Source organism: Leiobunum rupestre, chromosome 11, assembly GCF_980474605.1.
Source record: "Leiobunum rupestre chromosome 11, qqLeiRupe1.1.hap1, whole genome shotgun sequence".
Taxonomy (NCBI): Eukaryota; Metazoa; Arthropoda; class Arachnida; order Opiliones; family Sclerosomatidae; genus Leiobunum; species Leiobunum rupestre.
This window is the reverse complement of record NC_143394.1, coordinates 28,015,394-28,034,451: the sequence shown is the minus strand read 5'-3', so window position 1 is coordinate 28,034,451 and position 19,058 is coordinate 28,015,394. Positions and strand designations below refer to the sequence as shown.

Below are 19,058 nucleotides of genomic sequence, written 5' to 3'. Positions count from 1 at the left end.
TTTACCTGCAAATGTGTAGATACGATAATTTATTTCTAATTTTTTTAGAACGCTGTTATACGAAATCTTAACCGAATCGTATCCCTTTGCTCATCAACCCTCTCATTCCATAATCTGGCAAATTGGTTGCGGGAAGCACGCTACAGTTAATGATGTCAAATGTACAAGTAGCATACGAGTGAGTATATTTTTTTATAGATTCTTTGTTTTGAAATTTAAACTGAAGTTTAAAACTGTAACCAATTTTTAAAGACTCTACTTCTTGAATGCTGGGAAACGAATCCTACCCACAGGCCCAGTTTCTCTTACATCAACAGACAATTACAAGAAAATGTAAGTATAAAATCTGCGCTCTCCATAATGTTATCATATTTAAATGAAATTTACAATTGATATTGTTTCGCAGGTTTCATTACATCGGCGTCATAGTTCCTCAGAGCCCGAGCGATTAAACCGAGCTGGCTTACAAACTAGTTTGGCCATTTGCGCCTAATATATTCCGGAAGGAGAAAATTTCTGATTGATTTTCTTTACGTAAAAGCAGCAATAAGAAGGAAGATTTTTCATTTTAACAAAAAGGTGCGGAATTTGATCTTAAGCTTCACACGAAGGTCTTTTACTACTACCCAAAACTTAAATTTGACTGGTCATTTCTCGTGAGAAAAAAGCCAGTGTTTTTGTAAGCCACAAAGCAAAACAAATTCATTCCTTACATAATGAATCTCGTCAGCATATGTAAAAATGAAAATCATACACAATTTGTGCCAACTGTAATAACTTCTAACAAAGCGGGAAGGTTAATTTTTTTATTTTTAAATATCATTGTCTGTATATTACTTAAAGCGAAGTCTTTAACTTTGATGTTGTGACTTCGAGGGGCATTATTCTCTATTCCTTAACAGAGTTATTTTGATTAATATAATACTCCTTAAACAAACATCGAAAAAGTAATTTTCTATTTATTTTTTTAAATTCCAAAAATGTATGGTTTTATCATAGGTGTTTTACATTTTTCTTTCATTTTTAAAACTCCTTAATTTTAAGGGATTTATGGCCAGTAACTTGTTCTAGTCAGTTTTAAGTTTTATTTTTAATTCCATCTGTATGAACACGAATCAAAAGTATGCGAAACTTAAGTCAGTCGATTATTCAAATGTACCTTCAAGCGAGGTGGTTTATTTTTATTTTTATTCTAGTCAAAGAATTGTGAGAATTATGCCTCTTTGAAGGTCTGTATCAGCTGTTTTAAGCTGCCCTTTAAATGCCTTACATTAAAAAAAATGTTTGTCAGTGTTTGTGAAGATTTAAATTGTCATAAAATGTTTCAATTAGGTCTGATTCCCAGCTAAAGCTTAAATTTAAATGAATTTAAAATAGTGAGTTAATTCTCTAAACAAACAAGATTTGGAGAAGTCCGCAAATATTAAATAAGAAGTTTGAAAGTTTTTTTTGCATTTTTTTTATCATTTCAAATTCAATACATTTTTTTGGTACTAATTTCAAAAAAGTACCTGCAGATTTATTTAGTAATTACTCAATACCTCTATAAACATTATTTAATTTCACAATTATTTAAAAAAATAAGCATATAGAAATTAGTAGTGCCTTAACTTGCTAATTTTAAAGAAAAACGCAAGATTTAATAAGACAATATAAAAAATCAAATGTGATATTACCATGGAAATTAACTAAGTGTACATATCAATTAATTCAACATATTGTATAATATTTGCGGACTTTTTCTTACAAAAATCAAATAATTATCAAACAGCTGGGCTTCCCAACCAAAAAGAAATACAAATCATGTCCCCCTTTTCTAAATTTATGGAAGTATAAAACAAAATTTATCATCCTTTGAGTGTATTTTCAAGCTATGTATTGTTGTGTTAATAAACATACACAAACTCGCGTAAATTGAAAAAGTTTTCTTTATTGCGCCATTTAAACAACAAGGTTAGTATACTTGGACAGTTATTCTTTCAAGGTTTAGGTGGTAAAATATTTCAAGTTTACCATTACCCATCTTTTACATTTCGTTTCCTGGCTGAACCATTTGACATAGGTTCTGGAGTTTCAAGTGGCTCGTCAAAATGTTCCGTAGATTCTAAAGAAATCAATCAATAAAAGGCCTATATTTTGAAATTTTCGCTCAACAAATTACCTCCAAGTAAGTCAATAGGAGGATCTAGTAAACTTCTTTTTGACTGAAGAGTATAATACCTAACAAAAGGTTAACTTCAAATAACAACATTTGATGTTTGTCAATTAAGGAATTACCTATTTAATCTGGCACAGGTATAGCCTAAAGCTGAACATATTAAAATAATCAATAATTTCAACAAGGGATTCTGTTAAAAGATATTTTGGTATATTATTTCGGTTCGATTTGGTTAGATGTTAAGACTACTAACTCCAACTATTGGTTTTTCTAGTAAAACGTGATCAGCGACAACTAGGAAGACCCCGAGAACGAATCCAAAGCCAGCTCCAACCCAAGGTATTTGAAGATTTGCTATTGTATAAATTTTAAGTTAAAATATTGTTTCATATAGGCAAGATTTAAGTATATCACAACCTTTTTTGTTCTCAAAACTTTCTTTTTTGGCTTTGTTGATTGCTTCTAATATATTTTTATCTTCATTTTGTAACATATACGCTTGCTTAAATGGATTTTTACACATTATTTTAAAACTTTAATGTTGGGGTAAGATTTTTAACTAACTTTGAATGATTGTATCGCATCTTCGTAGAATCCGCACTCAAATTCAATCTCGCCTTTACGATAGTAAGCCTGAAATTATATATATATGGTTAACAATACTTATAGATCAATTTAGATTTAATTTTTCACCTTCGCCCATTTAGGATTTAACTTTAAGCATTCAATTGTATCTTCCCTAGCATAGTAATATTGTTCTATCTTATGGAATGCTAATGCACGATTACTATATAGCTGATATTGGTTTGGGTCAAGTTTTATGGCATGCGTGTAATGGAAGACGGCTTCGGCATGTTTTCCTTCTTTCATGCATGCATTGCCTTGCTCTTTCAGTTCCTTTACCTGAAACGTTCATAATTAACCATTACCCCAAAATATATAGAGCAAAATACTCATTCTTACAGATGAAATTACCTTACTTGATACCATATTTAAAATTTGACACTATAGGGTTTATAATAAAAAAATTATATAAAAATATATTACACTTATTTATTATATAACGATTTTACAATTTTGAAATAACGTAATTTGTTTATATTGCATAATCTAATAATCTTCATTTACGACATTTCACCCTCATTTTTAGGGTCACATTATTTTAGTTAAAATTGTTAATCCGATAACACGTGACCGTCGTGACGTTCCTGAAAGAGAGTGAAAGTTGAAAATGGCAGTAACGACTCCTGCGAAATTGATGTCGAGGCTGGAAGTTAATTTTGTTCGTCTTTTATCAAGATGTGAATCCATGGCATCCGAAAATAAAATTACAGAATGGCGTTTTGAAAAGGTAATAAAGCGTTGCATTGTTTAGATAGTTCTTAATTTGTTTGGTACAGTGAATTTTTTTAGAGAGCTGCTAACCCTTGGTGTACGTTCCCTACAGAGTTACAGAGTACAGTACAGTTTTATGTTACATATTATTAATCCATGGACTAATTAACAACGATTAATCCAAGAGTACAGCATGTTGAGTTACTTGAGTACAGTAACTTAGTAATCGGTGTTTGCTTATTTTTTATTTTCACCTTGCAATATATTTGGATCTATTGTTTAGGTGTAGGCTGGTGTTATTGTCATCTTTGTTATAAATTACGATATCTTTTGTAATACAGTTCTATAGTGTGTAGAAGCCTAGAAGGGTCCTATTTAAGCACGGGGAATGGAACAACTGCCAAAGAGAATTGGGTAGCAGGGACACCCAGCCTTAAACATCATCAACTAGCCATGTATTATAGTAAGAAACAACAATCAAAGATGATAGTGAAAGGGATCTGTACTACCAATTATGGGAAGCTTTTATAGTAGTAGCCAAAAGCGTATGCACTTGCAAAATATGTTTGGGAGAAATTAGATCATTTTAAATGTATTAAGATTCTGTATTTCAATTCTTTGTTGTTTTCATGATTACAGTATATTGAATCTCTCGAGGAAAAGCTTTCTGAATTAAAGAAGTTGAATGTTTGGTAAGAAAGAGCATGGAAAGAGTTAGCTTTTCATTTCTTACAAATATATAAGAAAATTAAAAAATTTATAAGTCAATGAAAAAATCAAAAGAAAAGGCTGATAAACTTTGTGCAAAATATCTTTTATTTGTTGGTCTTATCTATTTGTTAGTGTTATTTATATTTCATACTCTCCAACCAATAATGATTGTCTACATTTTTATTTAACAGTCAGCCCAGTAAAGATACGCTAACAGAATATACTCTTAAAGTTGAATTTCTAAGAGGACTTTTGGTTACTGAGAAAATGGTGAGACTTTTCTTTTTATAAAATAGTAAAGGTCTGTTAATAAATCTTATATTTTAAATTAATAGCCAACTGTAATGGAAAAGTCAGTCGCAAGCCAATTGTTAGTTTCTGGCAGTACACAAAATGTTGGCAACCAGTCAAAAATAAAAGAAATTCAACTTCAAACTCAAAGTAGATACAGTAACGCAGTACGAAACGAACTCTTTCAAAAAAGCGGGGATCAATCTCCCAGTGAGCTACAGCAATTATATTCAATATGTAAGGAATAATGCTGTCCATTTGTAGCTACGGATGGGGTCAGGCATCGCCAAGTTGATAATTCACCTGAGGATTTAGATTCCTTACTTCAATATCACAACAATATGCAAGAAAAAGTCGCTGCTGAAATGGTCTCTTTAGTACAGAACATGAAACAAAATTCAATGCTAGCATCTAGGATTATTAAGAAAGATATTGAGGTTAGCGTTTTTATTTATTATTTTTTAGTCACAGTGCATTTGTACGAAAAGTAGAATTGCATTGCCAATGGAATGGTTGGGTGGTAGAGTGCAGAGCACTCTTGTCTCGCAGCAAGAGGAGCCGAGTTCTATCCCAGCTTGTCGCACTGGGTGAAATCTCGGAATTACCTCTTTCTACGTAGAGTTTGTAAGTTCTCTCCCAACTAGTTAAATAGGTTTTCCTCTCGAGTTCTTTGGATTTCCCCTTTCCATAAAAACTTGTAGAGTTTAACGGGAATAGGGAGCTGTTGGCTCATGTGGCATGAAGGGCTTGCTACCACCCTCCTACTCATTATAACCTGAGCACCAGATTTAAAGGCATTAAAAGTCCCTTGATGACTTGGGTATAAGTGTAGCTGATTATTATTATTCTACGCTACTTAGTTACGTTCTCCTATTTGTTGATTATCCTCTAACAGTAGTGCCATCTATTAGATAAAATCAGTCCTTAACTTAAAATTAATTTATATTTCTTAATTCGTTTTTTTCTCAGTAATTTTTTATGGTTCATAAGAACCAAGAAAACATGGAAATATCCTATACATTGTAACCTGAGCACCTGATTTAAAGGCATTAAAAGTCGCTTGATGACTGTGGCCTAAGGTGGTGTCTTGGGTATTAGCTTAGCTGATTATTATTATTGGTTTGGCATGCTTTCTGAACTTTTTTGCGTATGTCAGGAGTATTGGAATTAATTTGTACCAATCCTTTTTCCAGACATTGGAGAAAACAACTAATTTAGCGGAAAAAAACTTTGGAAATTTAAAAGTTGAGAGCGAAAGGCTCGAGGTTCACGTAAAGAATGCCTGCAAATGGTGGATTTGGATATTATTGGGCGTTGTGTGTCTAACGTTTCTTTGGATGATTGTTTTTATCAAACTCTTTCCAAAAAGGAGGTGATGAACGGGTTTATTAATGTCGCAATAACTAGGAATTATTTATTTAAATTTTTATATATACATATATTAAAAGCCCTATTTTTGTTCAATGGTTACCTACTGTTTCTAACTTATAGTAATGTCTCGCCTGCCAACTTTGGCAAAGTACATTCTTTTTTAAGTGTGTCATATTCAGCCATGCATGTAACTGAATTGAGATATGAAGGTAATAAGACTCTAAAGTAATTGCGTAACTGAATGGTAATTTTCTAAATAGCAATGCATTTGATTCAACTGCAGGCATTTGATATTCCCTCTTTGGTACACTTGGTTTTTAATTTCTTCTGTCTCTTGACACGACGTTCTGTTTAAAAAGTTTCCATTATTTCAACAAGCAATATATAAATAGTAACTTTGGTCCTGGCTCTCGGAAATATTAATTCAGGGTGATTTCTTTGAAGATGTTTTATTTAAGCACCTATTGTCCTTCAAAAATCCCATGAAACCCGTGAACGGGTGGATCTATTATGAAAAAAACAAAATTAACTGTTGTAGCGTTTTCCATTTGACTGCTCTAGATCGATCTGATCAACATTTTATGTTCCATTTGCATGCTCGGATCTGCTCCGATCAAGTTTTGCGTGTTCCATTTCCCGCTCTTGGCTGCTCCGAGATCGCCCAAACCCGATCTGTCGAAATAACGGATCGAGATCGGAGCAAATTTTTGCGTGTTCCTTTTAGTTTTGTTGGCAAAATAGCAGACCAAGAAATTAATTAATATTACTAGAAGATTAAAAACAACAAAGCTCGGGAATATGTTAATGTTATGTTCCATTTGCTGTTTTACTCTAGTCGATTGGGGCGAGATCTAAGACATCAGAGACCGATTCGGAGTGAATCTCGAGCAATCAAATGAAAAACGCTATAAGTTATATCTGTCAAAATGGTGTTGGATAGCATTTTCCATTTGATTACTGGAGATCAGTGGCGTAGACAAGGAGGGGTTTCCGTGTCTAAACCCCCCCCTTGGGTCTACCTTTGACTGTACTAAATTTCCACCCCCTTCTCGACCCCCTCTTAACATTCACATACTTCGACCCCCCCCTTGAGGAATTTCTGGCTACGCCACTGCTCGAGATTCCCCGAATCTGTCTCTGACGTAATAGATCCAAGGCCGATCTAGTAAAACTAAACTTGTTTCCAAGATTCAAGCGTTTTTTCCCGATCCCTAAAGGAACACAAAAAACTATCCAAGAGTAATCTTGATCCGTTGATCTGAAATCGGCAGATCGATGTCGGGCAATCTCAGATTGCTCTAGAGCAGTAAATGGAACGTGCGTTATTTGGTCAGAGCTGATTCTCATACGCAAATAAAATTTATAGCGTTTTCCATTTGACTGCTCTCACGCGCTCTAGATCGCTCTGATGAACATTTTATGTTCCATTTGCGTGCTCGGATCTGCTCCGATCAAGTTTCGCGTGTTCCTTTTCCGGCTCTCGGGTGCTCCGATATCGCCTAAAACCATTTGTCGATTTCGACAGATCAACGGATCGTGATCGAGATCGGAGAAAATTTTCGCGTGTTCCTTTTAGATTTTTTTGCCAAATGCCAGACCAAGACGCGAAAATTCAAATTACTAGCAGACGAAAAACAACAAATCGCGTGAATATGGTCATGGACTAATTAACACAGGAACACCCTGCTCCCATGTTATTCCTATAGGGAGCTCCGAAAGACCCTTGTTAAATGCTCTTCCTCTTTTTATCCCCTCCGACAGAATTTTACTTGGGTCAAAACTTCAAAAGTTTCAAAACGACACAAAAAGGAAACGGCTACCGCCATCTAGTAGTTTTCAATATCACTTCTGAATTTAGAAAAAAATTGCAGACGGTTCTATCTCAGTTTTTACAACGGTCTTTTTTTGCCGCGACAATACGTTTTATGATGGTTTTTTAGCATAGGTTATATGGCATACGAAAAAACTGTGTATGTAAATCGTGTATAAGTGGCTCAAGATTCAGCAGTAAACAGCATATTGCTTTCAATTTGAAACTCATGACGTCACCAATGTTATTCGCCTATTGAGAATAACCTGTAACTGTCATAGCGGCCACGGTGTACACTGCAGCTGTGAAACGAAAGCGCTCTATTAGTGGAGTGTTTTTACTATACCATTCCATAACCCTAAATCATCATCACCATTTACAAAATAAAATCAATATTACAATAGATAAATTTTGAAATTGATAGCGATAAAAAGACTGTTTATTAAGCCTTGGAAAACACTAACCAGAAACAAAATCGACATACAATTCTTTTTCCCCCTTTTTTAAATGGAGAAATGAACATCGTTTCATAAGTTAATGAAGAAAAGTTTGATTTCTTTTTACTTCAAATTAAGAAGGACAATTCTAGCTAATCTAAATCTGAAAAACGAAACTGTATGCGCCACAACATGGTAGCCACATGCACTAGCTTTATGTTCATCCACCCCCCTTTTCTCATCCCCGTTTGACCCTAGTGTCCGTTAGTTCTTAACAATACCTCCAGAGCGTACATTTAACAATCGCCCGAAACAAATATTCGGGAACGGGGTGTAAATGTGTTAATTCGTTCATGATATGGTAATGGCATGTTCCATTTTCAATTTTACTCTAGTCGATGGGATCGAGATCTTTGACCAGTATTTTAATTGAATCACATCAAGTGGTTTCTTTTCGCTTGTTCCAGGATTTCGGAGTAGGCTAAGCAGAATAAAGTTACGACGTCCTTTTACTCCAATTCTCTAGTCGGAGTAAAAACGTTTTCCAAAATGGCTGCCTATGACCTTTTCAGTAGATAAATTTTGGCTAGCAGACGACAAAATCTGATTTACGCTCTTTACACCTTCTTAAAAACGTTTTAGGTTATAAAAGGTGGTTTCTTTTCGCCTGTTCTCGGACTAAAAGTGTACTCTTTTTACCCTAAAACGTTTAATTCGCTTGTTCCGGCGGTGAGAATTACCCCGCCCCATAATCTATTCGCTTGTTCCGGAGTATTAGGGCTACACTCTTTTTACTCCTTCTGAAAAGGAGGAGTAAATCGGATTTTGTCGTCTGCTATCCAGAATTTATCTGCTAAAAAGGCCACAGGCAGCCATTTTGGAAGAACGTTTTCACTCCGACTCGCCACCACAGAATCGTAGAAAAATGACGTCATAGCCTTACTCTTCTTACCCTACTCCGAAGTCCCGGAACAAACGAAAATAAACCACCTAATGAGTACACTTTTAGTCCGAGAACAGGCGAAAAGAAACCACTTATTAACGTCCAATGATATATAGATTAACCATCTGTGAAATCTTCTATAGGCACTGGTTGCTCATCAGCGGCGTTTTTTGGGTATTTTTATAACTAAAATGACTTACGATTAAACTATGTCAGATAAAGGCAATAGGTTTTTTTTATAATAACTTTATTTTTCACCCGTTTTTGTAAAGATACCTTTTACTTTTGACATGAGTCACGTGACACTAACTGCGGCCCTTAATGATTAGACCATTACATTATTGAACGATGAACTAGGATGATAAAATTCACGGTTAAGCCTGGAACTGGGAGACCATTTTTACCACCTCTTAAAAAATAGACCATATCAAAATGGGGGAGGAGGGTGGAAAACCTAACTTTCCATCATGGGTAAATGAAACACACTTTCGGAACTTTTAAAGGAAGCGTTAAAACCTATTATTTTCTATATACATATTTACAAGGACCACACCATATAGATAATATACTTTATGTAAAACATTTTGAGATTTTTTTACGATATTTTTTCAAGATATGTTTTGATAAATTTGCTAGTTAGCATTTTTTTTATTTGGACGTCAATAAAATTGGCAGAATTAGTTGACAAGACATGACGGCATATATTGTTCTATACATTGACACCTATTTTAAGAAATAACATCCTAGATCTAGGTTTTTTTTTAAATAATTAATTCATTGTTCTATCTCAACTACTCAATCATTTAATTTTGTCACGAATATCGTGGTAATGTTTATTTTACGGGTTTGTTTTATTAAGTCTCAGTTCGTATATAAATTAGTTTTTGGGTGTGACATTTATTTGCAATAGTGTTCCTCCCTCATAAATCGGCATTTCTCGCACTGCACTTTACAACACCAAACAAATTTGCAGCGGCATTTTTCCTCCACTTCTTTGACTACAGTGTGGTATCCTCTGCCGCAGCACAACAGCCGACATCCGTCCATGCCGTAACTTGTGTTGTTGCAAAGCCTGCCTTCAGTCCCAAGTACACCAACACTGTGTATACAAAAGAAATGTTACACTCGGGACAATTTTTTTAAACAATAAAGGTTTGGGATTTCACGTTCGAAGAAAGAAGCGACTAAACGTAGCAACTGATTATCGGGGTCTATGAAACTTGCGAATTAGGGTTAGGTTGGGTTTAAATTAGGTTAATATATGAATACAAAGGTTTGCTGGAGGATTTTAAAGCAACGAAAATTGCCACGTTAAATCACACGTTGATCAAGCTAAAAGGATGTTTTTTTTTCGGTCTTGGAAAATTCACTAGGTGGCACCGTGGCAGAAGTGTAGTGTTATTTTCCGGTAAATAATGAAAAAAAGACAGCTGCTGGTTTCACGCAAAAATAAACTATTTTCAATAAATAGTGTCGTGCTTGTGGATATTATAATACGATACCAAAAAAACAGTTGCTGACGTTGTAATAAAGGCCCGTGCACGCGAAATTTCTTCAATTTATTTCTGACATTTTAGTTTGCCAATTATATCTACTAGGTTCTCTCGTGTCTGCCTAGAAACTATAGACCTCGACGCCGCGAAATTTTGACCGGCGGCGACGATCCGATGATTTTACATCGGCGGCAGCGGTGCAATCGGCGATGAACCAAAATTTAACGGCAGCGTTGGGGTCTACTAGAAACTCCAAGGCTTTAAAGGCGCACAGAATCGTTAAAACAATTCTGGGCGAATTTCAGGTAGCTCCTCCCATTCCGTTAAGTGATTCAGGCATACTTTCCCGCTTTCATATCGCCCTCAAAATTCAAAAGATTCGACGGTGGCCTTTTCAGAGTAAAGACCCACAAAAAATATGGCGACCCAATCTGTTGCATTAAACAAATAAAGGGTGTAATTTACAATTTGTTTTAATTTCCTTTAAGGGGGAAGACTACAGTGGCTATTGTCTACTTTCGCGCTATTTCTAGCTGAACTCCTTAAATTTTGTATTTTAACTTATATAATTAATATTTATGTGTAAAACAGCCTCTTGTTTAGTGACTAAAATAATTTTAACAATTTTAAATTTAAAAGTAATTAAGTTATTACGTTTTAATTCGGACCCCGGAGCTAAACAAGTTGGGCAAGCGCCCAAACTACCCTTTAGTTAGGACCTTATATCTCGTTAACTATTTATATTAGAATTATTAAAATTATTTTAAGCACTAGAGGAAGGTCCAGCCTAATAATAAAAATATAATTCAATTGTGTAATTGTTAAAACAGAAACGTTCAGCTTGAACGAAAAAGAGGCTTTTACTGTATTCTCCCCCTTAAGAAGGTTAGTTCCCAGAATTTAAGAACAACAAGACGAGGACGCCCACCTTGAATAAGCTCATAACGAGCTTCGTGAAAAACTCTTATAATTAGGTCCAGATCAAAGAGTCGCCTTTCTTGAATCAGAAGCGAAAACAAGTCGTCGCGTCGGAGTCGGGGTTAGGGGCGTGCACAGGCCTTTATAATAACGTAGGTAACGAAAAAAATCCAGTTCTATTATTATCACAGCTATCTTCCGCAATAAATTAGACCGGTTAAGCCCGCTCTAGAAAACGTGTATAGACTTTTTCATACAGGTTCTCCTCTGAGTTTTCCTAGCACACCTTTAATCTGTACTGTTAGCTCTTAACCAGATGGGCTCAAAATTCTACCGCGTACCAACGTGTATTACACTTACCGATGGTATCATCTTTTTAGGAGGTTGACCTGAATTTGCCAACTCACTGGCCTAAAAAAGTCAGGGAATTTAAATTTATCTCGATAATTTTATGAAGGTAATTTTACTATAGCTCCAAGGTTCCAATCAAAAGTTTTTTTTGTTAATGCGTAACTGGAATAGACGGTAAAATAAATTCCAACGGCTTCCCAGCCTCTGAAGGGTTTTTGAATTTGGGGGTAGGAAAAAAGGGGAAACGTTTCGTGACAGCATGGCTGCCAGCCTCTCCACTTCGCGACTTCAATTGTCACTGAAGTCAATTCAATCGTTTTTCACGTCTATTACGATTGATCTCAATTAATAATTTGTATTTTAATTTAAAGAATTCAAGTTATAGGTAAATTTACAGTTAAACAACCATTTTGTCTAGGTTTTATTCCCAAAATATAATGGTCAGTTTACTTAGATGGCACCACGTGCTCTACGAAGAATCATGATTTAGATATTTGTTACTCGGCTACAGTTAAAAATTGGTCTCTGCGCATGCTCCAATACCAACCAATCCGGTGTTCCCTCCCTGGCTAGTGTCTAGTTTTTAAGTGGCAATGACGGTTTAAAATTCCACCCCCATTTATTTTACCGTCTATAGTCACCTAAAATTTAAGGAAATTCACTAACTTCTGATGAAAATAAAATAAAAAGTTACAAATTGTTTTAAAAAGGTCACTGAAAATCGTAAAGGTAGGGGAATTTGAATCAGACTATATTGTGGAAACTCTGAAATATTTTCCAGAGTTAGCGAAGTCAAAGATAAAGATTCAAAAGTTATTTTAAAAGTTAGTAAAATTTAAATTGTAAACAATTTTACTTCCGATCGCAATCAGTTGAAAGAGCTGATTTTGGTAGAAACAAAAGTAGCATAGACCAATGAGATATTAATTAGTCCATTACTAGCTAGTAGGCTATGTAGTCTATGTTTAGGGATGGCTCTCAGCGTATATTTTAATAGGCGAAAAGGTACTTTTGGGTCCTACGCTACTTTTGGTAGAAATACCCCAGGAAAATCCTGATTAGAGGAACTTCATTGTTGATAACCCCGTTTAACCGGGGTAATACATTCGGATGGGCTTCTAACACAAAACCCTAATGTATCATTTATTTTTGATTCGGTTCGGAGATAGAGGGGGAGGATAAAGGTATATTTTTACAGCGGTGACTAATACAATACGTGGGGGAAATCGCTCTTTACAATGGTCGTGGGGAGAGAGAGAGAGAGAGAGTGGTGTGAGGAAATGGTACTGGCCTCTCGTTGCTGGCGCAGTAGTCCGGTGACTCGTCCAAGTAAATCATGTCCTTCTTGCTGGGCCGCTTGACGTTTCGCCTGACTGGCCTGAGCTTGGTCTTCTGGAGGCGGATGACCGCGCGCACGTGGGTAGCTCCGTCGAACTTGCGCGTCAGTTCGTCGCCAATGGCCCGGAAAGTCTTCATCTTGCGCCAACAGACGCGAATCGTGCACGAACCCGAGACCCCGTGGCATTTGCACATCAATTCCATTTGAGAACGAAGCGTCTGCCCACGCGAAAGAGACGCCCCACGCAGAACGGTTGCAAAAACAATCACCGACAAACGTTGACAGTCCGACCGTTTCAATACGACGGTGGACGCATTTCGTTACGGAGCCAAGGATATTTTCCATCATTGCGAAGAAGAGAACATGAAAGAGAGAAAAATCTATTAGCTTAAATCAAAATTAGCTGCCGAATTGTTCCGATATTAAGCTCGATTACGTACAAAGATCCAACGCGTCCTTGCTAGTAAAAGTAAACTATAAGTATGTCTCTGTATAATATTTTCATATAACACACATAACGTAGAATAAGTGGTCTGAAAAGATTACTTGACCAATTATGATGTGGCACTCTGAGAAGGATATTTTTAGAACTACACAAATTGATAGTGCATTAACTGCCTTCTACAGACAGAAAAACAATTTGAGAACAGCTTAAACTGCTAGTGCACTAACTGCCTTCTACAGACAGAAAAGCAAGTTTAGAACAGCTTAAACTGCAAATGCACTAACTGCCTTCTACAGACAGAAAAGTAAGTTTAGAACAGCTTAAGCTGCTAGTGCACTAACTGCCTTCTACAGACAGCAAAGCAAGTTTAGAACAGCTTAAACTGCAAATGCACTAACTTCCTTCTACAGACAGAAAAGCAAGTTTAGAACAGCTTAAACTGCTAGTGCACTAACTGCCTTCTACAGACAGAAAAGCAAGTTTAGAACAGCTTAAACTGCAAATGCACTAACTTCCTTCTACAGACAGAAAAGCAAGTTTAGAACAGCTTAAACTGCTAGTGCACTAACTGCCTTCTACAGACAGAAAAGCAAGTTTAGAACAGCCTAAACTGCTAGTGCACTAACTGCCTTCTACAGACAGAAAAGCAAGTTTAGAACTCTTCAAATTGCTAGTGCGACAATAAACGTCTGTATAAAAAAAAACAAAATACGGCACGGTTATCCGCTAAAATTGGCCCATCAAAAAAGTTGATACGCGTATTTCATCATCCGTTAAGTTTCGTTAACGAAAAACTTGTTAAAAGTATATAAACATACTACACTTTTGTCGCTAGTTCAGGGCTGTCGAAAACGGGTTTTATTAGCTACTCTAACCACTCGAACCTCAACCCTTTCAACATTGCCTCTGGTGGTAGACTCGCTTCGCGCGCATCGGTGCACCGCGCTTAGAACACTTCTAAAGGCGTAAATAGATCAAAAATAGACCACATCGTAGTAATAAATATCCGGAGTGTGGGTAAGAAGCCAATCGAGAGTTGTTTCAGTGAACGTTTTTGACCTCCGTAAGGATGTTCTATTATAAATTGGGTGTCTTTTTTATGATTTGGAGTGCCGTAGCCTCTCCCTCTTTTTCCGTTACCATAGATACGGGGAGTTTTACAACTTGAGAGTCGCTCTCGTCGAGTATATTAGATACCCTCGGATGAATTTTGGCGACGTCGAACATGTCCAAACTGTGAAGAGAGAAAAGTGGAGTGCACCCCTGGGGTCATCTTCCCGTCCAGAAATACTGCTTTGTCTCTCCGCGACTTGGCGCTGCTGGGATCGTAAAAATCACGGCTTCATTGATGAAAAGTTTATGGATTCGTTGCCCCCGGAATCTCTCTCTTTTTTGCCACGTATTTTGGCAGAAACGAATGAAAAGAGGGAGGATAAAAATTGCGGGACGGTTCGCTAGAATTTTTATGCCCGCGGAGGGCGCCTTAGTATCGTTACATGCCCCGATCAAGGGTGAAATCGGGGGCTGAGAACTGGCCACTCGAGGTGCGGCCCTGAAACCACCCGGATCTCTGGGAAAATTGGGGATTACCGTATAAATTAATAATTAATTATAACATCGTCACTGACGTTATTACGGTTGGACACGATATTTTGTTCGCAAAATAATGTGAGCCATAATGCTTAGTGCTTAGAAAAACTTGCACTTTGGCCATTTGAAATATTAACACGATTGTTTTTCTTGAATCACTAAATTAATATATTGGGATTGATCGCTATCTGAAGAGCGAGCTCTAAAATGAACCGTATTTTGTGATTGTCAGAAGCGCTAGGTCGCCGTGGCAGCGTTTTTTGTCCTGGTCAGGGATCCTACCAGGTCCTTAGAATGCCTAAACTCCTTATTTTTCTTCAAGGTCCCTAAGCCATCCTAACATTGAGATTTGGTCTCTAAAGTGCCTTATTTTCAATACATCACCAAAAAGCATCAGCATACGTTTTCCTAGTGCTCGGCAGGGGCGTAGGAACCGGGAGGGGCAGGGGGGGCAATGCCCCTCCCTAGAATTATGTTGGGAGGGGCAACTAATGTTATTGCCCCCTCCAACATTTTGGTCAGTTGAAATTTTCAAAAGACTCAAATTATCATTTTATAAGCATATACAGTTTATAGAACCTCAACTGTGTTTAAATTTCAGTCTTTTCCCGCCAATTTACATAGTAGTAACAAGTACACATGCATTTGGAGAAGCTACACCCCATTAGAAATTCAAAACCATTCTCCAGACCACTTTTCGTTTCTCTTTGCCCCCTCCAACTTCTAGAAAGTTCCTACGCCCCTGGTGCTCGGAATTGTTTATTCATTATCCACAAAATTTCCGATTTATTTAACAAAAGTTCGCAAAAGTTGGTAAAAAGAATATAATTTTAACTTATTTAATTATGTTTTTTACGCAAACAACCATTTATTTGAATTAAAATGGTATTTATTTAAATAATTGTTTGTTTTGTTTAAATAATAGGCTTATCCGCTTTCGATTATTTAAACATTTTACAATTATTATTCAAATATTGGTTATTTAAATAAATATTATTTAAATATCGCCGAACTTATTTTGTCCATGGATAAAAGTTAATCGAACGCCAACCTCTACTTTTTCCAAGGGTACGTTATAAAATTATCAAACCTGAAGTAACACTGGTTGCGTATTAGTACGTAAGTCAGTTTTTGAGATAAGTAAAAATTACAATCGATAATAAAAAAACTTAATTAGCTTTTGTGATAATTTCATTAAAATCAAATATTTTATTTTAACATTGAACCCTTTTTGGTCTAGGGTCTAGTCACTTAGAGTTTTCCTGTACGCTGATAACGCCAGGAATCCATACCTCCACTTGGAATGCTTATCGCGGCAGATTTCCGTCTCGATGTGGCTGACGGTTTTTTTGACGTCACTATGTTAACTTAACAAACAACAACGTGAGAGGGGAGCGCGCGCAGATTGGATTTTTCTCTCGTAGGCGGGGCCAAAGCCGTCAGTTATCTTACGATACGCGATACGGCCTGATAAGCATTCCAAGTAGAGGTATGGATTCCTGATTACGCCAAGATTACGTACTCTTTTACACCAGTTACACAGATTGGCAACCCCTCGCTTTTTGGTTCCTATTTTTTCATGAAGTACCTCCACCCCTGGCTGGTGAAAACAAGCCTTGAATCAAATAAGCCACTATCGTCTGGTAACACTTGCTAGGGTTATACTCCCTTTAAGATAAATATTTAAAACCTTTTTCCCCCACGGAAACCCAAATGCGCGAAACGCTAAAGTCGTTTAACCCGAGCTAGAATATTTTCCACTTAATTGTTTTAACCCTTTGACCTTATATACATTCAACGCGGAGTAGCCTCTTAAGATTGAACGTTAATGGTCGTGGAGATGGGGTTGATGGATTCAATATTCGAATCGTATTTAAACGATTAGCCTTAAGCGCTCGATTAAGCGAGTGGATCTTTCCACCCCGCGAAAGGTGTGTTTTCTTCTTATAATAAAAATACCTTTCCTTCGCACTAACTTACCGTTTCCCCCCGGACTAAGAGTGACCGTGTCATAGGTACGAGAGTGGGTGGGTGGGCCAAAGTGAAAGAGTAACTGCCCGATTTATGAGTCTGTCAGACGAATAGATTACGCAGGTGCGGGATTTCTCAAATGATTCCCACCGCCCTCCCGCTTAGACAATGAGCGCGAACTCCTCTCCTTCGTTTTGCTTAATAGTGATTATTTTTCCATTTCCTCCCCAAAAGATAAGACCTTTTTAGTGCCTTTCCCCGCCACATTCCAGTTCGTTTCATTTCTCCGCGCCGCTTTACTCGCCATTATCATATATTTCTATTAACCTTTTTTGCGCCGGGCTCTTGATATAATGCGCTACTAAATCTGCCACATTTATTTAGTTAAACGTCCCAAACACAGAACCGCTTTTGAAGGTCAAACTAAAGTTGTTGTTTTATCCGTAACCAATTCGTAATTACCGCCCAAAGCGAATGTTCCACCAAAATATTATAGTCTTTCAAAGTTGATTATTTAAGAGCTCGGTTATTATCAAAGTGTAGTTTCTGGTTAGATTTATAATAGGTTAAAAACAGCGTTTAGTCATTTATTTAAATAACTTAATGAATTTCAATGAAGGAATGAAAAAATTGAAAAATATTGTTTCGTTAAAAAACCCGGTACTAAACAAATCTGAGCAGACTAAATTTGTAATTATATTAATTGAATTTAAATAAGAGTAAATATATCCAACCGATGGAAGTAATATAGAAAACTTTAATTGTGCAATAAAAATAAAATTTAGGTTATAATATCTATTTTTACCTCTCCGAGGGGACAAAGTCCCCTAGGAGGGGTTATACAACGACCGTGTCTGTCTGTGGGTGGGTCTGTGGGTGGGTCTGTGGGTGTGTCTGTCTGTCAGGACTGCGAACGCGTTCGCATTTTCGGTGCAAAGTGTAATCACTGCGTACGCAGTTTCTCAAAGGGTTGGCAAAACCACCGTGTGACGGTGAGCGTTAACGGATGCATTTGCGGTTTGGTTTGGATGGTGTTTTTTCGCTCACCGTCGTGACGGTTTGGTGTATTACGGTTTTTGTAATGTTTATGCGTAGGTTGTGAGTGTTGAATTTGTTGTGTTTGTGTTCTGATGGATGTGCATGTTGAGTCTGTTGTGTTTATATGGGCGTTTTCTCTCCAACTTCTTCTTAATGACTTTGGGACGGACCGAGTGCTGAGTGTAATGCTACCTCTCAACGTCCAATGGCAGGGTTTCCACCAGTTGTACACGGTATTCGTCTTAGTATCAATTTGCGATCGCATCGGGCGGGATTTGAACCCGAGACCTCCTGATTGACAGGCGGACGTTCTACCACAGAACCACCGACACTTGTTACGCCTTATTGAAAATTAGACCTTCAGCTTTATCGGAAGCGTATTTAATAGAGTACGAAATTTTGGTTTAATTGAAATAGAATTGAAATTGAAATTATTGCATCGAAGAAATTCTACTTTAGCGTTTCTCTATTGATTAAAAATAAATGCGCCACCCAGGTTTCGAACCCAGACCATTCGGCTTGGCAGTCGAGCGCTCTACCACAGAACCACCGATAGCTCCTTAGATTCACTGAAATTAAGACAGGCATCGTAAGCATAATAGGTAATAAAGTCTTTTTTATTAATGAATTTATGAAGGTCTAATCTGGTATTTTTTAAAGGTTAAATCTTGTTTTAGCGCAGTCAGCCGAGATTAGAGGGTTAAAGGGTAGACCCTGTGGGTGGTCCACTTTTTTAACGACCTATATATAGTTCTGTTAATTCAAAGGAGATAATTTAACGTAAATTGCTTTAAGAGCTGGCGGTTCGTCAAGTGGCTCTCTGTGCTTTGTTGATGGTAAGGTTTTTGCTTCTTGTA

General features: G+C 36.8%; 4 protein-coding genes across 7 annotated transcripts in view; 2 read left to right on the top strand and 2 right to left on the bottom strand.

Moving 5' to 3' along the window:
- LOC149922136 (uncharacterized) overlaps nt 1-1,522 on the top strand; it is a 39,409-nt gene extending 37,887 nt beyond the window's left edge. For all 3 annotated transcript variants that reach the window (XM_090164132.1, XM_090164130.1, XM_090164131.1), the window contains exons 9-11: nt 49-178; nt 253-333; nt 407-1,522. In XM_090164132.1, coding sequence (XP_090020258.1) covers nt 49-178; nt 253-333; nt 407-493 — 298 coding nt within the window. In that variant the 3' untranslated portion in view covers nt 494-1,522. The remainder of the gene's footprint in view (nt 1-48; nt 179-252; nt 334-406) is intronic.
- Nucleotides 1,523-1,910: 388 nt separating this feature from the next.
- Nucleotides 1,911-3,343, bottom strand: LOC149922135 (uncharacterized). 2 transcript variants are annotated; one of them, XM_090164134.1, is made up of 8 exons: nt 3,122-3,343; nt 2,852-3,061; nt 2,723-2,791; nt 2,576-2,660; nt 2,412-2,512; nt 2,278-2,348; nt 2,162-2,220; nt 1,911-2,104 (listed from the first exon to the last, which is right to left on the bottom strand). In XM_090164134.1, exons 1-8 carry the CDS (start codon nt 3,146-3,148, stop codon nt 2,016-2,018), a joined length of 711 nt encoding a protein of 236 aa, XP_090020260.1. In that variant the 5' UTR covers nt 3,149-3,343; the 3' UTR covers nt 1,911-2,015. The 2 variants fall into 2 exon arrangements, with proteins under 2 accessions (XP_090020260.1, XP_090020261.1); XM_090164135.1 differs by having other exon boundaries at nt 3,134-3,341.
- Nucleotides 2,153-5,959, top strand: Use1 (Vesicle transport protein Use1). Its single transcript, XM_090164133.1, has 9 exons — nt 2,153-2,167; nt 2,271-2,366; nt 2,433-2,497; nt 3,325-3,509; nt 4,133-4,185; nt 4,396-4,474; nt 4,540-4,705; nt 4,760-4,932; nt 5,689-5,959. Exons 4-9 carry the CDS (start codon nt 3,390-3,392, stop codon nt 5,869-5,871), a joined length of 774 nt encoding a protein of 257 aa, XP_090020259.1. The 5' UTR covers nt 2,153-2,167; nt 2,271-2,366; nt 2,433-2,497; nt 3,325-3,389; the 3' UTR covers nt 5,872-5,959.
- Nucleotides 5,960-9,734: 3,775 nt separating this feature from the next.
- Nucleotides 9,735-19,058, bottom strand: part of LOC149922133 (protein Wnt-2b-like) — a 54,240-nt gene continuing 44,916 nt past the window's right edge. Inside the window, exons 5-6 of the mRNA XM_090162934.1 lie at nt 13,110-13,375; nt 9,735-10,155 (exon numbers count right to left, since the gene is read on the bottom strand). Coding sequence (XP_090019060.1) covers nt 9,954-10,155; nt 13,110-13,375 — 468 coding nt within the window. The 3' untranslated portion in view covers nt 9,735-9,953. The remainder of the gene's footprint in view (nt 10,156-13,109; nt 13,376-19,058) is intronic.

Coding starts and splice junctions, on each gene's coding strand:
- Use1 (XM_090164133.1), top strand. CDS start 3,390: ATGGCAGTAACGACTCCTGCGAAATTGATGTCGAGGCTGGAAGTTAAT. Junction 3,510..4,132: donor CAGAATGGCGTTTTGAAAAG/GTAATAAAGCGT, acceptor TCATGATTACAG/TATATTGAATCTCTCGAGGA. Junction 4,475..4,539: donor TTTTGGTTACTGAGAAAATG/GTGAGACTTTTC, acceptor TTAAATTAATAG/CCAACTGTAATGGAAAAGTC.
- LOC149922135 (XM_090164134.1), bottom strand. CDS start 3,148: ATGGTATCAAGTAAGGTAATTTCATCT. Junction 2,792..2,851: donor TAAATCCTAAATGGGCGAAG/GTGAAAAATTAA, acceptor ATATAATTTCAG/GCTTACTATCGTAAAGGCGA. Junction 2,105..2,161: donor TCCTATTGACTTACTTGGAG/GTAATTTGTTGA, acceptor TGATTTCTTTAG/AATCTACGGAACATTTTGAC.